General features: G+C 34.6%; 1 protein-coding gene and 1 long non-coding RNA gene across 2 annotated transcripts in view; one reads left to right on the top strand and one right to left on the bottom strand.

The window, feature by feature from the left end:
• Positions 1-3503: 3503 nt before the first annotated feature.
• Positions 3504-21940, bottom strand: part of LOC116161349 (innexin inx1) — a 41813-nt gene continuing 23376 nt past the window's right edge. The window contains exons 2-4 of the mRNA XM_031474675.1: positions 14822-14929; positions 14609-14764; positions 3504-4466 (exon numbers count right to left, since the gene is read on the bottom strand). Coding sequence (XP_031330535.1) covers positions 3900-4466; positions 14609-14764; positions 14822-14929 — 831 coding nt within the window. The 3' untranslated portion in view covers positions 3504-3899. The remainder of the gene's footprint in view (positions 4467-14608; positions 14765-14821; positions 14930-21940) is intronic.
• LOC116161350 lies at positions 14133-14639 on the top strand. The gene is made up of 2 exons (XR_004143394.1): positions 14133-14245; positions 14320-14639. It is a non-coding gene; the product is annotated as an uncharacterized LOC116161350 (long non-coding RNA).

Below are 21940 nucleotides of genomic sequence, written 5' to 3'. Positions count from 1 at the left end.
TGAACTGTAATAATTACATTTTTTATGTAAAGTAACTGTTATTAGATTGATCAATAAAAATTTTACGTGCTCCAAACATTGTTCATGTGTTATTAGATGCGGGCATTTTCGTTTAATGAAAACCTTTAAAACATATTTTTGGAAAAAAATTGGCAAATTTTTTTTACAACTATACTGGAGCCAGTACTTATCAACAGTTTTCATTGAAAAGGAAGTTATTTTAGTTAACAATTTTGTTGGGACTTTTAAGCTCCCCTCGTTTAGATTAATGTTATAGTCTTTATTCAAAATTAATAACTGTTGTTTATCATTTAAATTTCGCGACCCCAAAAAATTTGCCTGACAATGTTCGCAATTAAATTTTTCCATTAATTTTTTTACAATATAACCAGCAAAATATGTCGTTGAACACTCTTTCAATTTGATTATTTCCGTTGGCGACTGGCTTTTCGTGGTTGATTCGGATGACAATGAGGCTAAAGACTCATCATCGCTTTCGTCAACGTCTCGTTCAATATGAGTCTCGTGTCCAGCACTATCAGCGAACATATCATAAGCTTCATCCGGTTCACAGTTGGAATTTTTTGGGGGTTTAATTAAATTTAATACGGTATTGGATTTGAAAAGCCCATTGAAAATTCGTACAGTGGGATTTTTGTTATATCCACCGCGCTGTCGATATTGTGAAAATAAATTTTCCAACGGGTCCTGATTCAATCTTGCTGTCAACACATAAGGAAGGTCTTCTGTTTTAATGTGATGATGAAGCATTTGTATCGCTTTAATTGATTGAAGCATTCCACTAAAGCTGGGTGGTGTGGTGGTGCATTTTGAGTTGCCTTTGGACGAACATTTTTGTAAATTGGACATTACTTCGAATCCATTTTGTAGAGCCTGTACTACTGCAGTATTTTTGTCACATAATGGACGTTGCCAAGGCTTCTTGCTGTGTACAAATTTGGAATTCAAGGCATCAAACAATCGATCTACGACTTCTACAAAATCCGCAGTGTACTTTGCCTCCTCTGGCAGTTGTTTACAGTCGATTGCAGTGCGTAGTGCAGCCGCGACACTATGACTTAAAATTTGGGTTGCCAAGCGCACACTCATTTTTTGAAATGGGTTTGGCCTTAAATGTTTATCTGTTAGCGAAACCAAAGCCCTTCCGGTAATACTTTTTTTGTCAATCTCGTATATCTGTTGAATATATGCCCAGGATATACGTGCGGTACCATCTTTTATAAAATCTTCCTGCAGTAAGTTATTACGTAAGCTTTTCACCAAATGGGGAACATCAAAAATCGCAAAATATTTGTGATTGTTGTGGATAAAAAATGGGCGGTCTGCAGTGGCTTGTAAATCTTTGAAACATTTTTGATTTACTGTCGCTTGGTCGCAGACGGTGGCCATGGGTTCTAAACCATGCTTTCGCAAATTGTCCAAGTTTTGCAAAATGATTTTTTGCAAGACGCCGGATTTTACCCCATTTTCGGAGAAATAGTAAGAAATTGGTAATTTCCAATCCGAGTAAATTCCTCTTGCCATTAGTACGAGGGCATGTTTTGCTGGTACAGGTCTCGTGCCAAATTCACCCAAATCTTCAAATCCTAAAATTTTGCCTGTTGATTTACACAGCTCTACTTCTTGCTTAATATCTATTTCGTCAAATAACAAAATGCATTGTTTTTCTTTTTGTTCCATTGATGCAGATTTTTGTTTAATCTTTTCAAAAAAGAGTTTATTAAAGCCTGGTTTGGTTTTATAGCTGCTTAATGATCTCTTTAATTTCGTCTCCGATGGTAAAATGAATCCATTGTTTAATAGAAATCTATAAGCAGTTGGAGATTTATAATAAATCCCAAAAGCCGCTTTTATTTCGTCAGCTGTCCAAGCTGTTCGACGTTTGTGATTTAATTGCATGTTTACAACTGTTCGCGGTAGAAAGTCTAAATCATCTATACTTCGAACAGCTGTCTTTGTCTGAGTAGGTTTCGTTTGTGGTTGACTTTTTGGTGACGGCAGGTCGGTTATTTTTTCGAGAAACTTCATCCCAGGAGAAGATGATTGCTTTCCCGTTTCAAGCGACCTACTACGTCTGCTGGGTGTGAGCATGTGAATCTCTTGCCTTTTCCTCTTCGGTGTTGCTGGATCAGACTCAATCACGTTTTCTGGCGATGAGAGATCTATCACGTCTCCATAACACTTCACATTAGGGGACATTGGTTGCTTTCGCGGTTCGGATAAAGGTGCAGATCTGGCAGGTGTGTCAAGCTCGCGTCTTAAAGGTTCGACATATTTGTCCCTCAATTGATCATCTTTGGAATCATAATGAAATGGTAAAGCACTGCGAGGCAATTTCGCTGAATTTTTCAAATCTGGAGAAAAGTGCTCACCACAAAGAAAACGTTTTTTCAGTTTTTCATTCTCCAAAAGTACGATCGCCGAGTTCCCGCAGAGTGTAAGCCATTTTTTACACGCTTCATCGTCATTTACAGGAAAGAAACGTTTCCGAAGTCCTGGTGTATTTCTTGCAGATTTCTTGCAATTAAGGTAAGAACATAAATTTCCAGATATTTCTCCTATAACAAGTACGTACATTAATATTGGCAGTGAAGGAAAAATATAAGAAACGTAATCAAATTACTAAGCCAATGAAATACTAATTAATCCATGCGGTAGAGAATAAAACGGTAGGCATAATCTAATATTACAAATATGAAATAATATCACAGTAACTTACCTGGATAGCTATTTCACGTCACTAATCTAACTAATAATGTCCATAAATTTACGCACAAATTCGCACCTTTAAAAAAGTTCGCCTAAACAATACAATAATCAAATAACAGCGACACACACACACCCACACAAGGTAGCTTCTACACTGTGAAATTTGACTCTGCAAAAACATTTCCTGTAGCTGACATGATAAGGCGAGTAACCAACGCTTTTGCATGAACGGAAAACATCATCACGATTCGCGAAATAAAATTTGAAACGCTACTGAGGTCATCGTAATTAATGTGTGCGCCATCTATGCGACCAATGATTCATTACGCCGTGCACAGTCTATTGTATTTGGTCTATGCTACTAGGTACGTCCGCGAGATCAGCGTGCGCTGCCTTCCTAACAAAGCCACTATTGAAACCGAAGCACCTGCGGTGTACGTCTTCAGGGCTTGACGTGTAATTGGCTAATTGCATAACTGCGACCCTCGACTCAAGGGAAGGTGTTAGAATGTAGTACTTAGTTGCTGAATCTGTTGTAAACAAGGCTCGCAAAGCGCAGTAATCCGTCACTCTTTGCGTTTCTACTTTCAATAAGCTTTCTAACAAGTTGTACGAACACATATAAAAGAAGTTGCAAATGTAAAACTGTTTATTAAAATTGGAATATTAATTTACAATAAAATTATTGTACACACCTAATCTAATTTTGTAAACTAACATTGTTTGTTGTACATTTACAAAAAGTCGTATACAAATGTATAAAAAGATATGTCTATACCAAATAAAATTTTAATCGCAGTCTGTTTAAACAGCTCTTAACTCAAAAGTTACATTTATTTCTTAATTTATCAGGCACATCACAGTAAATTTAAAACTGATAAATCCTACAACTCCAAATGCTACAATAATGTTAAAGACGCCATTCTGAGGAAAGTGCTTACGAATACCCATACAATCTGTATCACTAATAAATGAGTATTACAAAGTCTTTTAAAATTCGACAAATAACTAAAGTGATATCACGCACAAATTAAATTAATATAAAATATGCTTTATTCATAAATTATAATCAATTACACGATTTAAAATGTACAATAAATATGGACAATTAAACGAAATTCGTTAAATAAGTCTAAACGCTAAAGTCTTACTATAAATTGAGCTCATTATCAATTCCTTATGTTACTTTCAATATTCTTCGCTAATTCTGATATAACTTCACGATAAATTATAGGATCCAAATTTGTACCTAACATTAAAAGGATCCACCAGTCTCCTAAATCGACTTTTCGGGTAAGTGCCTCACATATCTCCAATGGGACCCCCCTATTTTTGGAATGCAATATTCTTGGTCTGCACTTTGGGAATGCAATAATACAAACTCGATAAAGTATCAATACACTTAAAAGTGTTGCTAAAATCACAAACCAAAACCATATAAAGATGTAGGTTTTCTCGTTTACTATATTAAGTGGTAAGATGCAAAGGCTGTCGTGCTTTTGTATGCTACCAGACGCACCATATTTATGAAAGATACATTTCGTTACTCGTGGAAAAATGAACACCATAGGATCGACTCTTTCCTCTTGCGCAGTTTCGGAAAAATTCATTACTCTTAAACCGTAGGAGAAAAATTCGCCATCAAAGAAGAGGTTCATGAAGTATAACTGCAGAAGTACGTTGAGTAAACATAGGAATTCGCAAATCCAGTAGCGAATCGCGTAGAGATTGTGTCTCTGCAACAGAAAGAAAGATCAAGAAAATATTGTGCTCTCTTATTATTATTGTATTTCTACTCCATACAATACTTGTTCATAATAATTTCCCTTTGTCCAGTTTCTCTTTCCCTGAATGGATAACGTTTATTGTGCATATCATCATAAACAGTGATGACTGATGATGGCCGAATTAATTTAAATTTTTAGACGCAGATAGGTTTAGCGGCATCGACCAATTAGATAAACTGTATAACTAGAGTACAAAGCGGTCATTTAAATTTTTTAATAAAATAATAGGCACAATTTACGTATTCATTATTTAGTAATGATACTCATGCAAGTATGACAATAATAATAATAATTTATTGTCTCTGATCAACGTTATTGACATAGACATGGTCACATGAAAGTCATTCGAACGATAACACTAAACATAGTTTGAAAAAATCTCTTAAGAGTAGAATATAACAAGTAAGAACCCAAAATGTTGAAGCAAAATGCCACAATGTAGACAAAAATTCTAAAATATATGTATACAAGATGTTCAATTGTTTTTTATACTTTTTATACGAGTCAGTAGAAAAAGCTCCTTTGTATTGAAACTTGTGGTTTACAGTTCAAACGTGTGAAAACAAAATCATCTGGGTCGCAAAAAAGAAATCCTAAAATAAATAGTGATTCTTAAACTATGTACAGGGTGGCCAACTAAAAATGCGAGGTACTGTATCTGGGAACCTATCCATCGTAGAGGCTTGCGGCAAAAAAGTTATTACTAAAACGACCAAGAGAAAAACCTGGAAAATATTTTCAAGTTTCTGAAATGGGCGCTAGGGGGCGTAACCGCATTCTTGAATCTAAAAAAGTGATGTTTCTATGAATTCCGCTATATTAACCTAATTAAATAGCTGATCTTTAAAGTCGAGGATAATCTGAACCTTTTTTGTTTGACAATTTTTTATGTATCTCTAAAACTAATGTGGTGGGATGTATTCAAAGGTTTTCGTAAGAAACACCCTATTCTTTGACTACAAATATTATAATATTTTGAAGTTTTGTTAGTTCCACATGTCGCCGCTAGAGGGCTTTTTTCGACATTTGACAGAAATGGTTAATTTTCTCAAAAAAATTAAATGCATTGGTACGTACCTATGATTTTTTTTCATGAAGAAGTAGCTAAATGATGCCTAAACAATCTCGCGAACACCGCATATCGATATCTTGTTCCTAACCTAAAATTTAGGCCAAAGACAATTTTATACCCGTAAATTTATATTTTTTTACTAATTTTTCTGGAATTCTTACTTTAGAAAAAAATCATTCTTTTTGAAAACATTACAAAATTTCGCTAAAAGGTAAGTAAGTAATTCTAATACCAAAGGCAAATTTTTTGTTTAAATTCATATTCACTATGGGTAATTAATAGAAGCAGGCCATGGACAACAAAACATATACCTAGTCAAAACATAAGTAGTCCTCAAATTGTCAATAATTGTTAATAGGGTCGAGTTACTTTGAGCAGTTTTTGTGCTTACACAATGCGTTTTACCAACGATTTAGCTGTAAATTCTAATGCCCATCAAAATATAGAGATTTCTTTGAATTTAACTTTTTTAATGAATTTTAGGCTCCATATCATGTCGTTTTGCATCAGGCCTTGAAAGAGGAAGACTTTAATCGGAGGTTGGATGTTACGCATTATAATACGCAAAAATATAGAATTTTTATTTAAAATTCTTTGGACCGATGAAGCCACCTTTACTAATGATGGGATAGTCAATCTGCACAATATCAAAGAGTAAACAATATGTATTATTGGTCTGCAGAAAATCCGCATTGGTTGCGTGAAGTATAGCACCAAGGTCGTGGTGTGGCATACTGAGAGGCAGAATTATTGGGCCATATTTTTTCAACCAATCCCTAAATGGCAATGTCTTTCTTGACTTTTGGCCAAACAATTACCGTTGTTGTTGGAAGATGTGCCACTGGAGACACGGCAAAACATTGTGCAAGTGCATATTAATGCAGTAGTTCAACGGCGGTCGATTGGAAGAGGAAGTTTGTTTCCATGGCCTCCGCAAGTACCAGACTTAACTTGTCTTGATTTTTATATATGGGGACTGTTAAAGAACATACTGTTTCAGACCGAAGCTACGATCAGAGAAAAACCGAATTCGTAATGCAATGCAATGCGTAGGTAATATCCCGAGAGCCGAAATTGAAGCTGCCGTTTTTTCTATCTATGAGAGGCTTCGGGAATGCATCGAGCATTTACAGGGGCATTCTTTTTTTAAAGCGATCCTTTTTAGGGTCACAAATTACATAATAAAAATAATTCCAGGAAAATTAGTTTAAAAAAATAAAAATGTATAAGGGTATAAAATTTTCTTTGGCCTAAATTTTAGGTTAGGAACAAGACATCGAGACGCGGTTTTCTCGAGGTTAGGCATGATTTAGCTACTTTTTAATGAAAAAAAAATCACACCAATGCATTTAATTTTTTTGAGAAAGTTAAGGATTTCTGCCGGAATGTCGAAAAAAGCGCTCTAGCGGCGGCATGTGAAAGAACAAAACTTCAAATATATTTGTAGCCCAAGAATTAATAGAGGTCCCACAAGCCAGCAGAGCCATTTTAGAAAAATGAAGGACGAATAATACATCAGAATTATAGGCTATTTATAGGCTTTTTTTTTCACTACAACAAATTTTCAGGCGGCATTCTTTAAAGAAAAAAACCATGGCTCTGCTGGCCAAAGACGAAGCTAGCTGACCACTTGTGAAATTTGCTTCGAAGACGAAAAATTCAGATCACAAAATTATAGGCTATTTATAGGCTTTTTTTAGACACTACAACAAATTTTCAGGCGGCATCCTTTAAACAAAAAAACTATGATTCTGCTGGCTAAAGAAGAAGTTAGCTGATCACATGTACGATTTGCTTCGAAGACGAAAAATTCAGATCACAAAATTATAGACTATTTATAGACCTATTTTAGATAAGCAGATAGTACTTTCACCTGCAACAAAGAAAAAACTAAGTGTCTGCTTGCTTCAGATTGACAGCTACCTAGGAATTTACGTCTACGGCGAATAATTCCCAATACTATAGGCTTATTATAGACCCTTCAAACGTAGCAATCTTTTTAATCCTAACAAACATTGTTTCATCAATGAGATCATTTTGATTTTGCCCCTCTCGGAGATATAGTAGATAAATAAAAATTATTTATTTATTGTCTATTTATTGTTCCTCTCTTGTTCTCGGCCCTCAATTGGCTTTCGCCCAATTAATATATTTATTTAAACTGTAACTTATATTGCAAAAATCCGATAGCATAGCTTGTAAAACAAATTTTTTGAATTTGCATTAGTTTTACATTTATTTGAGGTGCCTGCATACAACATGTCATTTAAATACCTTAACAAATAAAAGAAAACCGACTGTCAATAATATATAATGAAACGAATAATTTTAAATTGTTTTGGTACTTCTTTCCAATTCAGGAATATCGTTTCTTTTCTTCCCCTATAAGAGAAGATGCATAGACAACTAAGACACTTTTAACATAACTTGCTAGACAGTGAATTTTTTTTAAATGCGAACATAGGAATTTGTGTGCAATGTAATTTCCCTATGTTCGACTTTTAAAAAAACACATCAATCTATTGAGTAGTTCAAATGAGTAGTAGATACAATTGACAGCTGTCACATTTTTAAAAATACCGCCGTCCAATTTAATTACGAAATCGGATAGGTTAATGCTTAGAATGTCAAGGAGGACACTTCGAACATTTATTGTAATTGTTTTCGTTATTTATTTTCTTATTTTCTTCATTTATGTATTGAATAGATGTAATTAGTAGAATACCAGGGCACATGACCTACAAATAATTGAAGGTTGGTTCACAATGAATTGTGATGTCAGCGCGTGCCATGTCAAGTCAAGTTATCGTAAGTTTAAGAAAAATTTATCCTAAAGTTGCTATGGCCTCACATGGCTTATTTAAAAAAATCTTACCGAGTGCTCTTCATGATAAAGACTATGAGTTGCTGTTCATAGTCACACAACTTTTTGGGAATGTGAACCGCGCACACCTCATAGGTTGATGTGTTTTTTTTTAATCGAACATAGGGAAATTACATTGCATGCAAACTCCTATGTTCGCATTTAAAAAAACTCACTGTATATTTGATTTATTATTAGTAAAAGAAAATTCAATACAATACTTGACAGATGTCTCCAAACAGGTGGAACAATCCTTAACATTAAAGTTACTAGAATCTGGTAACTTCCGCAATTTTTGGGCAAAAAACCTGCGTTCTCTCTCTAACACACGGGCCCATTGGATTGCGGTACTTTCTATACTTAGTGACTTATAATGGATCTACAGTGACTGTATACCTACTGTATAGAGGCAGTTTGGTCATACTTTGGTGTTGTTTTTTTATTGGTAGTTAGAGTTTAAATAAATATATTAATCGGTCGAAAGCCCGTTGAGGGCCCAGAACAATAGAGGAAAATAATCTCATTGTTGACACAATGTTTGTTAGGATTAAAAAAATTGCTACGTTTGAAGGGTCTATAATAAGCCTATAATATTGGGAATTATTCGCCGTAGATGTAAATTCCTAGGCAGCTGTCAATCTGAAGCAAGCAGACACTTAGATTCTTTTGTTGCGAGTGAAAGTACTATATCTGCTTATGCTTGATGAATGACTCCATTTCGTTAATAGGTCTCTAATGAAGAGTGAAGGGTATTATTGTGAACTACCTATTATAATAAATTTTTCTTGTAGGCGATCGATTTCGACTTTATTGTCATCATCAGGCCGTAGCGTCAAAGTTAAAATATATTAGTGAGGTTACCTCACATTACAACCACAACATAGTTGACCGCCCCATCTACATCCATATCTGTTCACAAAAAATTGCGTATGTTACCACCATCCATCCACATTTTAATATATTTTAACTTTGACGCTACGGCCTGATGATGACAATAAAGTCGAAATGGATCGCCTAAAAGAAAAATTTATTATAATAGGTAGTTCACAATAATACCCTTCACCCTTTACTATCTGCTTATCTAAAATAGGTCTATAAATAGCCTATCGCACATGTGATCAGCTAGCTTTTTCTTTAGCCAGCAGAATCATAATTTTTTTGTTTAAAGGATGGCGCCTGAAAATTTGTTGTAGTGTCTAAAAAAAGCCTATAAATAGCCTATAATTTTGTGATATGAATTTTTCGTCTTCAAAGCAAATTTCACAAGTGGTCAGCTAACTTCGTCTATGGCCAGCAGAGCCATGGTTTTTTTCTTTAAAGGATGGCGCCTGAAAATTTGTTGTAGTGTCTAAAAAAGCCTATAAATAACCTATAATTCTGATGTATTTCGTCCTTCATTTTTCTAAAATGGCTCTGCTGGCTTGTGGGACCTCAAGAATAGCTCTATTCAAACTAACCCAAATTTGTTAAAATCGGCTCAACCGTTTCGAAGATACAGGGTGTTTTTTACGGAAACCTTGGAATACCACCTCACTACTTTATTTTTAGAGATACAGCAAGAATTTTCAAAAAAAAAGGTTCAGACTATCCTCGACTTTAAAGACCAGACATTTTCTGTTGGGTTAATGCAGCGGACTTCGCAGAAACTTCACTTTTTTAGATTCAAGATTCCAGTTACACCCGCTAGCGGCCATTTCAGAAACTTGAGAATATTGTCCAGGTTTTTCTCTTAGCCGTTTTAGTAATAACTTTTTTTTACCGCAACCCTCCACGATGGATACGTTCCCAGATAAAGTACTTCGCATTCTTATTTGACCGCCCTGCACTGTTGACCCCAGTTTTTCCAAAATAAAGGCACTTTTTTCCGTTCCGTCAAAATTTTTATGTAGGTACATTATACAAGAAACGGTTAAACATTTTGCATTTTTTCATGTAACGTAACGATTAATTCAAAAAAGAATTAAGGGATATCTAAATCATCAGACCTATACGTAATTTGTTCCCATAGACAGGGCTGGATTTAGGACTAGGCCCACAAGACCCGGGATTAGGGGTATATCGTTCTAAGGGGCGCATGGTCGCCAAACCAATTTTAATTTTTTCAAATTAACACACTTATGATCATTTCAACTTATCCAAAGAAGAGCTGCAATTAATTATACAGGGTCGGTCTTTTCTAGCTCATACATGGTAAAAATTATTTAAAAAACCTTTTGTTCACATGTAAACTATCGATGGTTGCGCATCTATAAAATCTGTTTTTGAATATACAAGGTGTCTCATTTTTACGTGGTAAATAAAAAACTGTTTTTATAAAACACTATATTTTTAGTTGTTCCGATGCTGATTGTTAACTTCTACATTGATAAAAGGCAACACTTTGATAATGAGAAAGATAGATTTAATGATACAGTAGGTTCACAATGAAATGGTTAAATTTCTGAATTTCAAAACGCCATAAATATTTTTTATTTTTTAGGAGGAACTGCCGTTATTTTATTTCGCTATTCGATAGTCTTTTGTGTTGGTTTCAAGGGTTGTAAGAGATGTTTGTGTCTAAGCCTTGCAGTTTTTAGGTTATTCAATATTTTTCACAAAAGTACCTACCCATTAATTAGTAATTAGATGTTTGTACAACGGAGTAGGCCGTGATAACAAAAAGCAAAATAATGCCAGATAGTAAATAAGTGTCACAAATTAATTATTTACTGCAAATGTACTCACTATTTCGTAGTAAAATAAGATTAATTAAAAAGACTAGTTCATCTTTTTCGAAATTCACCACTAATCTTATTTTATTACCTACTTACAAAATCTAGCATGCCGTGTGTTATATCACACAGAAAAGACCCACATAAACTGAATTGTTTCATTTTTTAGATTTACTTTTGCGCGATACGATCTACCCATGTAACACAACAGACACCGTAACAGCACACGGCATGGCATGCGAGATATCATGTTTTCTAAATATTGAATTGTCGTACTGTGGCTCTTTTCAAATATCTTTAAAAAAACATAATCTCTACATTTGAAAAACAAAATTTGCATCGATTTCCGATTAAAGTATAAGTGATACCTACTGGAAGTTTCAATATGCAATATAATTATATTTGACACATTTAACACAGGGGGGCCGGCTCGCAAGCCGCGTGCCACTCTTTTGATATAATGTTGCGGCTCTCCGCATTTCTCTAAAAGAATTTGTTTATTCTTTAGAAATTCACCTTTTTAATATTACTCTTATTTGATTACGAAATTGAAAGTACACTTGCAGCAAATAATAAATTTGTGATATTTGTTTACTTTCTGGTATTCTTTTGTTGCCTACTCCGAGGTATAAACATGTCATTAATTAATGGGTAGGTTTACTTTTGTAAAAAATATTGAATAACCTAAAAACTATGAGGACATCCCTTATAAAAAAAGACAATCGAATAGCGAAAAAATAGTGGTAATTCCATTTGAAAAAGAATAATTATAGCACAATCCCATTGAAACAAGTAAAAATATGCACGATTTAAAAAAACCTGTTATTTACTGACACCGTAAAAATGGGACACCCTGTACATTCAAAAATAATTTTGGTAAATCCTCAACCATCTATGGTTCACATTTGCACAACAGATTTTTTTAAATATTTGTTTACTCGGTATCAGCTAGGAAAGACCGACGCACCGACGACCGACTATAATATTGAATCGAAAATTGTTAGTGGCTCTTTAAAAACTGGGAAATTTAGTAAATTGTAACTTTTGGCTCTTCCGTTTCAATAGGTTGCCGACCCCTGGGTTAACAGTATAGACCATTTCCCCACAAAGGTCTCTCTGCCTTTAAATTTGCGCAGGTATTAATCAGGCACTCTATGTTTGTTGCACTATGTTGTATTTTAGGTAGGTACATTAGTGAGACTTTCGTCATCGAAATATTTTACACCCCCAGAATATTTGCCTCCGGACCAGGAGAATTCGCCTTTTCGCTCTCAGAAGATTCGCCTCGAAAGATCCGCTCCCGGAAACTTCGACCATGGAGAATTCGCTTACCAGGAACTAGTTAAAATAACAATTTAACGTTCAGGAAAGTTCATCCTTGACGTATTGGTCTTAAGAAATATCGCCTTTGCTTATACATAGCCCGTCCCAAGTTGTTGCGTTCACATAATTCTGATAATGAGATACACAAGTAGCAATCAGTGAAATTCCACTTGAAGTCATTTCAGATATTATGCTAGAGAGTAGAGTGGGTTGACTGTAAACAACAAATTATTCCACCCCTCCGCATTACTATCTGTTTGCCTACGGTAAATCTATTCCCAACTGGAAAAATTTGTTGCAAGGAAAACACGCCCTTCCGGTTCCGGTATAACAACTCAAAACGAAATTTCCACTACCTATCTAATGGCTGTTTGCACAGGTCAATTTTAATCAGAAGATGCAAGCGACTTTCGGGACCGTAAACGAACGCCTCCGCTCTGAAAATTTAACCTTTATCCGCTTTTTCGTACAGTTTTAATTTTTTATAATGGAATTTTCACTTATAATTAAAATCTGTTGCCTAGCAATTGGACAAGAAAAATTGTCAACTAATAAAATGCGACACCGAGATAAAGTGACCATTTTAACGGCAAGGGTAAAAAAGTGAAACAAATGATATAAAATTAAGTACAGAACAGAATACAATATTGTTTCCATGGAAACGACGAGAAAGGAAACTAACCACTTCAACAGTTAACATCTTTCACTCGATGGTTAAAACATCCCTTTATCGTCTTGTATAATAACTATTATTCAAGTTCTGTAAAGCAAAAGGGGGAATGGAGGTTTATCCCTGATATGCGTTTTCACGTTTTGAGGTAATAAAAGAAAGACAGGGGCGAGAATTTTCCACTTGCATTCTTCGATTTCCTTGGTCAATTTTAGTGTGACTTTATGCAGTGCCTATCAGCATATGATATCTAAAATAAGCCGCAACTCGTCATAGTCCCACTAAAATTGACCATGGAATCGAGATATACAATAATATACAGAGAGTTCTATTTAAAAAAATGCAACTTTGATATAAAACACCCTGTATAACAATTGCAATTTCGTTCAAAATATTTTTAGGTTGTAGCCTTACAACAACCTCCGACAATGAATTTTAGATATGTGGGTTAATAAACCCACAATCTTCCGCCGACGCACTAATGGTCCGACCTGTATTATATGCCATAAGATCAACATTTCAAGAAAAATGTCACAAAAAATCCGATCGGATAGTGTGATCAGTAACGGTAAGGTACTTAGAAAGTGGCCACAACAGCAGGTTTGCTGGACAATGGGTTCAAAAAATTGAAATCAAATGAAATTAGAAATGAATGGTAAGGTAATAGAATGTAACTAAGTACCTTCTAATGGTATTATGTAATTGCTTTTGCCGTTTCCATTGTTTAGGTACCTATAGGAATTTATAGTGGAATTATGTGCTTCATAAAGATTTACACAAAGGATAATGTGTTCAAATAAGTGATGTAAAATCTTAAATTTATTTGCGTTTTCTCGAAAACTAGAATGTACCAATGTTTATTTACTGCTACTTTAAATACACCACAAAGGACAATTTATGCAAGAAGCTATAAATAAAACACAAGATTTTACACATTACCTACTGTTATATTAACGTGATTACTCACAATTATTTCCCGTTGTTTATTCTCAAATCAATGACAAATCTACAAGGTCCTAAGATCATGATGCATGAAGCTACCAAGAAAACAAAGAAAATGTTAAAATTAGAAACCAACGGCGGACGTAGGTAGGTACTACATATGAATATAAAAATTAACCATTTTATAGGTTTCAAAGTAAATGACATAATTCCTTTCACAGAAAAAGACGCCAAAAACCAACCGATAACTGATGACACTAGAACCGAGACAAACATGTGGTTTACGTACAGGAACGGATGGCATGCATGACTACGAGTCGGTGACGAAAAGCGGTAAACCGAAAATCTACTTCCCAGATTTAAAAATCTAAATTCTAAAATCAACGAGTAATAAAACCACTTACGCTCAATTATGCTAATTCTACTTTTTAATTACGTTGATCACAATAGAAAATAATTAGATTTGGAGCGAAGCAATTTGTGTAATGACCGCATAATGTAGGTACCCACCTTAACGTGCTGCATTAGATATTCAAGTAGTGCTTTCTTCTTTGCATTCCTCTCACTTTCCTTACATATTCCAATATGTAAACCCATAACGAGTGTTCTCATAAGCCCACCTTCGAACGCTTCCCACAGAAATTTTGGTGTATAACACGCAATTGCCTAAAACATCAATAGATCGTGGAAGTCAACGTACACGAGGTATTAATAAAACATTACCTGAAAGAAGAGCACGAAACAGACCCATTGGTAATACGTGTAATATTTGGGAGCATCGTCTTCGTCGAAGTCGTTTGCTACGCCGGGATGGGCAACTTCTCTTCCAACCTTAAAAAAATTAAAAAAACAAACGTTATAATTATTGTAAGGCACGTAGGAAATAATAGGTTGTCAACATGTAATATCAAATTTGAACTTTGTATGATTGTTCTTAGGTATATATAACATTGGTGAAATTATAGAGGTAACGACACATACTCGCGCGAGGAAACTATTTGTACAGTGCCAGCAATTACTCTTACGTTAATTAAATAGAAAAAAATCAAGCAATGTAGACATATCCAATTAAATTCTCGTGTTACCAACATAGTGGCTTGTGCGTTTTGTAATTTTTAGCGCATTTCCACAAAAATTTTAAAAAATGCGCTATTGTGATTGTGGCCACTTTGTCCGTCCGTCCGTCCGCTCGTTTTGCGACGCTACTAGTTCTTTATCTTAAGAGCTATTGTTCTACTTTTTTCGCTATTTGGTTCGTTATGGTGTCGAGTCTTGTACCAAGGAAGGAATTTTTTCTGTACCGCTTACAAAAAAAGTTATTGTAAAAAAAACAAAAACCGTTTTTTACATGTTCCATAATTTTACACTTTTGTCGTTTATTAACGATCCTAGAGATCGTTTATAATTTTGCATTGCTATCTGTCGCCTGCCGGTTGGTCTCTCCGTCTGTTCCTTTGTCTGTCTGTCCATCTATCTGTCCATGTGAACAATAACTTTGTTTAGAAATGTTCGATCGCTTTTACATCTCCGTTAGTTATGAACTGAATTGCATGAAATTCAATATGGGCATAGCTTTAGCCATATAATACGCAATGCCAAAAGTCGAATCGATTCAAAATTCACAGTGCCCTTTTCGCATCTCAACCATTTATAAAACGAATTGCAAACTTTTTTACTTATGAAAGTATTTGAATGAAATTTGATACATGGGCACTTAGAATAAAGGAAAATCTAGCGCCAGTTTCAAAATTTTATTTTGCGCATGCGCAGTGCCAATTTTTTAATCTATGGAAGCATTTAAGTGAAATTTGATACTTAGGCGCTTGGAACAAAGGAAAATCTAACATTAGTTTCAAAATTTAGGTTTGCGCATGCGCAGTTCCAACTTTCTTATTTAGAAAAGCATTGAAATGAAATTCTTCTCATAAACTGAAATTGAAGTAACACGTCAAAAATGGATTGCCCATGTGCAACGCTATCTGTCATATTTGTGGCCGGATTTTTACGATTTTAACAGAAGTTGCATCTTACAAATGGGAAATGAAGGCAAGTGGAAATGCGCTTTATGTAAATCGTTTACGATTACTTTTTAACTTGTTCTTTTTTTATGGCAGTTGTAATATAAAGGACATTTACTACGTTAAAAGAAATAGGTAGCGTTCCTACGTTAGAAATTGTTTTCTGAACAGTAAAATTTCAAAAACTGACAAACTTAAACAAAAGCTTACTACTCAGTTACAAATACCGTCTGTCCTTATAATGTTTTATTAACAGCAGCCACTATTGCCTATCTTAAAATATTAAAATATTCCCGTGAATTTGGGTGCGAAATTTGGGCGGCTCGACAAAGAATGAATGTGCCTGTTTTCGAATCCAATGTACCTCACTGTACCAAAATCCATTGTGCCTATCGTTCAATTCATAAAAATCACCAACAACGCCAAAAATATTTTGAATCAATCCTCAAACGATTAATGTACTTTCTTCAAGACGCAATCTACTTGTCAACTAGCAACACTGAAAGATTCTAGAATTACTGACTTATTACATAAAAAAGTTAACATCCCAGCATCTTAAAGCAAGAACAAGGAATATGTATGCAAAAGTATAGGAACTACTGGAAAGACAAGAAACGAGAAAGTATGAAATCTTCCAAACAAATAGTTACCAAATCCAAATCCCATTGTACACTATGGGATCTGTATAACTCTTCCTGTCATTGACAAATTACCTCCGGTTACGTAGCTATCAATAAGCCTTGCACTAGTTTGACTTGATTCTATTTCGGCAGAAAGATAAAATGGGAACTATATTCGTTGTCATGAGCTTCTTGCAATATTTTATTCTAATTGCGCAAGGAAAAATGAAGGTTACACAACTACTAGACTGGTGTTACTAGTAAAAAAGGGTAAGTACTGTAGTTTGCGTACGTTGTAACTAGTCATTAGAGTTTGATCTGAAAATAACGCAGACATCATCAACGCCAGCCAATACTCCCTACCCACCGAGCTACCCACCTTTCAATACGGCTTTCAGCATTCCGTCATCTCAAATGACACTATACAGGGTGTTTCGAAATTCGCGCACACGGACTGTGGGATGGTGTTATACAACGAAAACTGAATAAAAAGTTCCTCTACCAGTTTTTGATCAGACCGGCACTTTTTTTTTCGACGTGCTGAAGCTTGTTTACTAGCAGACGGCGGACATTTTGAACAACTGTTGTAATTACGTACTCGTCATAATTATAGTTTATTTTGAACCTTCTTTTGTTTTTAAAAATGTGTTATTATTAAGTTTAACCAGTGGCGCAGCGTAGGGGGGAGCGGAGATTTTTAAAACCGCGGTAGCTCGAAAAATAGCGGTCTGATGGAAAGCTGGTAGAGGAACTTTTTGTTCAGTTTTTGTCGTATAACACCATCCCATAGTCCGTGTGCGCGAATTTCGAAACACGCTGTATAGTCTCTAATCAATCCTCACAAATAAGACCTAAATCGTCAATAAAAAACGGCATTGGCTGACTGGGCATGCAGGGCAGCAGAGAAATTCTCAACCACTCACCCTCAAATGGTCTTCCTGCTTAAATAGTACTGTTAAATATAAAATTTAAAATTTATTTTATCGCTTTGCCTATTTTATTATCTCTAGGTGCAGCGCAGAGTGCAGTTTTAAAACTCACTTGCCGAATATTCGTTCAACGATACACACGCCAACTGCATCAAGTTCAATTTCATTTTGTATTAATTATTGTGATACTTGTATACGTCAATTTCACACAAATCCTTTCTTTCCGATCCTTTCATTTGTGTAAAGATCATAGAGACAAAATATTTGGGGGTAAGTCATTTTTTTATTATTTTATCACTAAAAGATTAATCAAAATTACAGTCCGCTTTTCGCTTTTGTAACAAGTACTAATATAATCGATTGAAGTGAAAGAATGCACTCAAACAGAATAACAGCATCATTTTCAGTTATATCAGAAATTAAACATCGACATGAGTAATTAAATTACTGATATTTGGCCCTTGTAAGATTTATACAGGGTGTAACATATAAGTACGAGTCGAGGTACGAGTATAGGTACAGGTTGTATCAAATTTTATGTTAAGTACAGAGATCTCGCTTATTAGCATAGATAGAGAGTTGGTTAAAATGGACAAAAACTATCCTGGAGTTATGCCTAAACTAAAGAAAATCAACAAACAAAATTCGCCCCCTGTCTAAAGTTTACTAAATATGGCGAAAAATAACTTAATTGGCGTTTTTAATTTTTGGCTTTAAAATCATTATTACGGAAGATATTTAAAAACAAAATTAAATTCAGGTTTTTTATTAAAGAAATTCGATTGTTCATGGATGCTTTTGGGAAATGTCACTCAAAATGTTTAACTTTTAATTTTGAACTTATTTTGAGTTTTTTGCCTGGTTTTTTGTAAACATGTTATACCGTTCTTTAATCAGGATTTTTTCTCATTTCCATCATCTAAAAGAAAGCAAGAGTTCTTAATCCCCAAAATCAAGAAACGTCAATTATGTAATTTTTCGCCATATTTAAGAAACTTTAGAGAGAGTGTAAATGGTGATTATTGATTTTATTTAGGCATAACTTGAGGATCATTTTTGTCCATTTTACCAACTCTCTATGTCTATCTATGCTAATAAGCGTACGAAATTTACGAAATTTTGTATTAAAAGTCGATTTCGGGTAAAATTTTATACAAAACTCGTCAGTAAAATGTCATTACCTGACTCGGAAATTAATTTTTAATTATTTCCTCGCCAGTAATGTATCATTTTCCTGACTTTTAAGTAAATAACTATTTTCAATGAAGTCGGATATTGCAGCTATAACATCAACGACTTTTGAGGTTGTTTTTGGTTCATTCGAGATCTCTTGTTCTATATGAAATTGATATTTCATATTAAAATACGATTTCGGGTAAACTTTAATACAACACTCGTCGATAAATGGCATTACTTTACTCGTAAATCGCCAGTAATGTATCATTTTCCGAACTTTTATGTAACTAACTATTACGGGTGGTAACAATATTTTGAGCACCGTTAGAAAGTTGAGAAAAATTCACCAAGGTTTTGTTAACATTATTTTTCGGTATACATATAACTCGTCTTGGGATGGAGTTGGAGAGTTATCTTTTTGCCTATTTCCCTCTCGAAATATATTTCTGGGGGTAATTTTCCTGCACCGACCACGCCTACGGCATCAGAGAAAGTTACTCCAACTAATTCTTTAAGATCTTCACACATTGAGAACAAGTTCTGCTTTACTCTGTGCGTGACGTAGCGTTTTAACAATTCCTCCTTCACCTTCCATTTGGTTCCTGTTGTACAGCCACCGATGTTATTTAGTCCGCACTTGTACCATATATCATTATTAATTAAATTTTTATTATACCTGAATCACAATCTCCGTTTTAAACACTCAAATGCGTGCGAAAAAGGGCCTTTAAAACACACGTGCTTTAAAGTTGCTAAGTAACGATACTTCAAGTATGACTTTTGAAACTGTCATCTGGATGAAATAAAAATCCTCTTAGGTCGCTTTCTGTAAATGCAGAACATTTCTTTGGCTTTTGTACCTATCCTTTGGTTGAAGCTTTCACAAACGCGCGTAATTTAGGGTATGCTTCCAAATCTGTTCCACTTTTTAATCGCAGCATTGCTTTAAAGTTTTGAATGAATGCACCAAAATATAGAAGATTTAAATACCTTTGACATTTCCTTCATATATGCCAGCATTATGGATGCATTTAAGACTGTATTCGTAAGTAACTTCCTATTCATCCATGGAAACAACTTTTCATATTCTTTATAATAGGCTTTACTGGATTTGGATTTTACACCTACCAACGTTTGTTTAGATTTTACAACAATCGATTTAATGGGCGGTGTATTATCTTTTTCAACGGAAATCGTTTAATTCACAAAGACGATGATTTTTATAAGCAAACGTCAAGTGACATTTCCATGGCAATCGTGAAATTACGAACACCCAGCCCACTTAATTAGACACATATTCGAGTATAACGTCAATATGACTTCATTGTATTCCCTATTTTTAAATTATACTGCAGGTATAATAAAATAGTTTATTATGTATTAAGGGTATAATAGTGATGTTTATATTCTCGAGGGCGACGAGTTAAAAAGCTCGAGGGCCTACGGCCCGAGAGCTTTTTAGTCGCCCGAGAGTATAAACATCAGTTTATGCCCGTGGTACATACACAATTTTATGTTTTACAAATAGTTTTCTTCGTCAAAATTCGTTTACAAAATAATTCATTATGTTTGATCGAGTATGCGTGGTTCAAATTTGTTAATGTGATTGAAACCATCCAAACGTCAAACGTAATTTTAAATAATTCAATTCATCGTGAATGAGCAAGAAGTTCCAGAAACTATACGAAATAAGGCCAATCTTGTGATTTAGTAGGTATTGACAATTAATAATTGACGTTTCTAATTTTCAATGACTTGCAAATATTTGTTTGTTTTGTCATTAAGTATAAATGAGTTACTATGGTGATACTTAATGCCCTAGGGCATAAAGTGGTACTTTATGCCCGCGTATCACAGATATAAAATGTGCTATGATAGGTTAGTAAGACATAAAATACTATAAGATACACGTGTATAATTAGTCTTTAAAGCACTTGCAACGTTAAAGGCACTCCGCTTTGCGTCGTGCCCTTAAACTCGTTGCGCGTGCTTTAAAGACTTGATTATACACTTGTATCTTAATATACTATTTTCGCTGTTTGTGGTCACAATTTGCAGTCGCTGAGGGAAAATTTCTTACACTAAAGGGACTGTGTTCCAAGATTTTATTAGGCTTTCTGTGTATACGGATGTCCCTGAGTTACTTGGTTTACAATAAAGGTATTGCCACGACATATTGGTGCGTTTTAGGAGTTATAACCAAAAAATTGAAAAGTCCGAGAATGTCGAAGTTTTGAGGTACCCAAGTTATACTCAGCCCCTGGACGGGTTACAAACTCAGATTACTCGTTTTCAAGGTTAAGGTTTTGGAACGATTTCCAGCTTTCCCCAGGTCACTTTGAGGTCCTGTCCCAATTTTACTGCACTATTTTGATATTCACACATTTAAAGCGTTTCTACCTTAGAGTAAGAAATTTCTTACTCCGTTTCTACCCCTTAACAATGTAAGATTAGGGAATACGTATACCAAATCAGGTAAATTCCAACCTCATTTTTAAAGGAGCGGTGACAAACTTGAGAGCTTAAGTTTAAACGTATACAATTATAGGTATAAAAAAACATCACTAAAATAAATCCAACCCGTGCGTACCTTTATATCATAGTATGTATATATAATGTATTCGACGCTACTTATCCTATTATTTTCATTTGGAATTTGTTATAATCGTAGAAAAAGTACAGTATTCTCCTAACAAGTAATGGCCCTATTACTCATTCGAGTGAGCACATCCTCATGAATAATAACCCCATTACTTGCTCGTTGAATAATATAGTATTTGTGGAGATTTGTATGTAATGATATATGAGCGGATATAAATCTTTGCCGATTTTATTCTTCATCCTTATGATCACGTGATAAAATGATCAAGTGTGCTTACGAACTACGAAATAAAATAGCGGGATAATGCTATGATAATTTTAATGAAGCAGAAGCTTTCTTACTTATAGTACATAGGTAATAGGTATAAGTTTAAAATCGATAATCGCAAATTAATGAGAATAAGACAGCGGTTTCCTCTAAACCGCAGCTTGCCTTGCTTAATCAGGTCATTACTATGAGGAATCCTTTACTAGCATTTCAGAAATAAAAATAACAGG

Source organism: Photinus pyralis, unplaced genomic scaffold (genome assembly GCF_008802855.1).
Source record: "Photinus pyralis isolate 1611_PpyrPB1 unplaced genomic scaffold, Ppyr1.3 Ppyr1.4_LG10, whole genome shotgun sequence".
NCBI lineage: Eukaryota > Metazoa > Arthropoda > Insecta > Coleoptera > Lampyridae > Photinus > Photinus pyralis.
The sequence above is the reverse complement of the archived record's forward strand: the minus strand, read 5'-3'. Positions and strand labels throughout refer to the sequence as shown.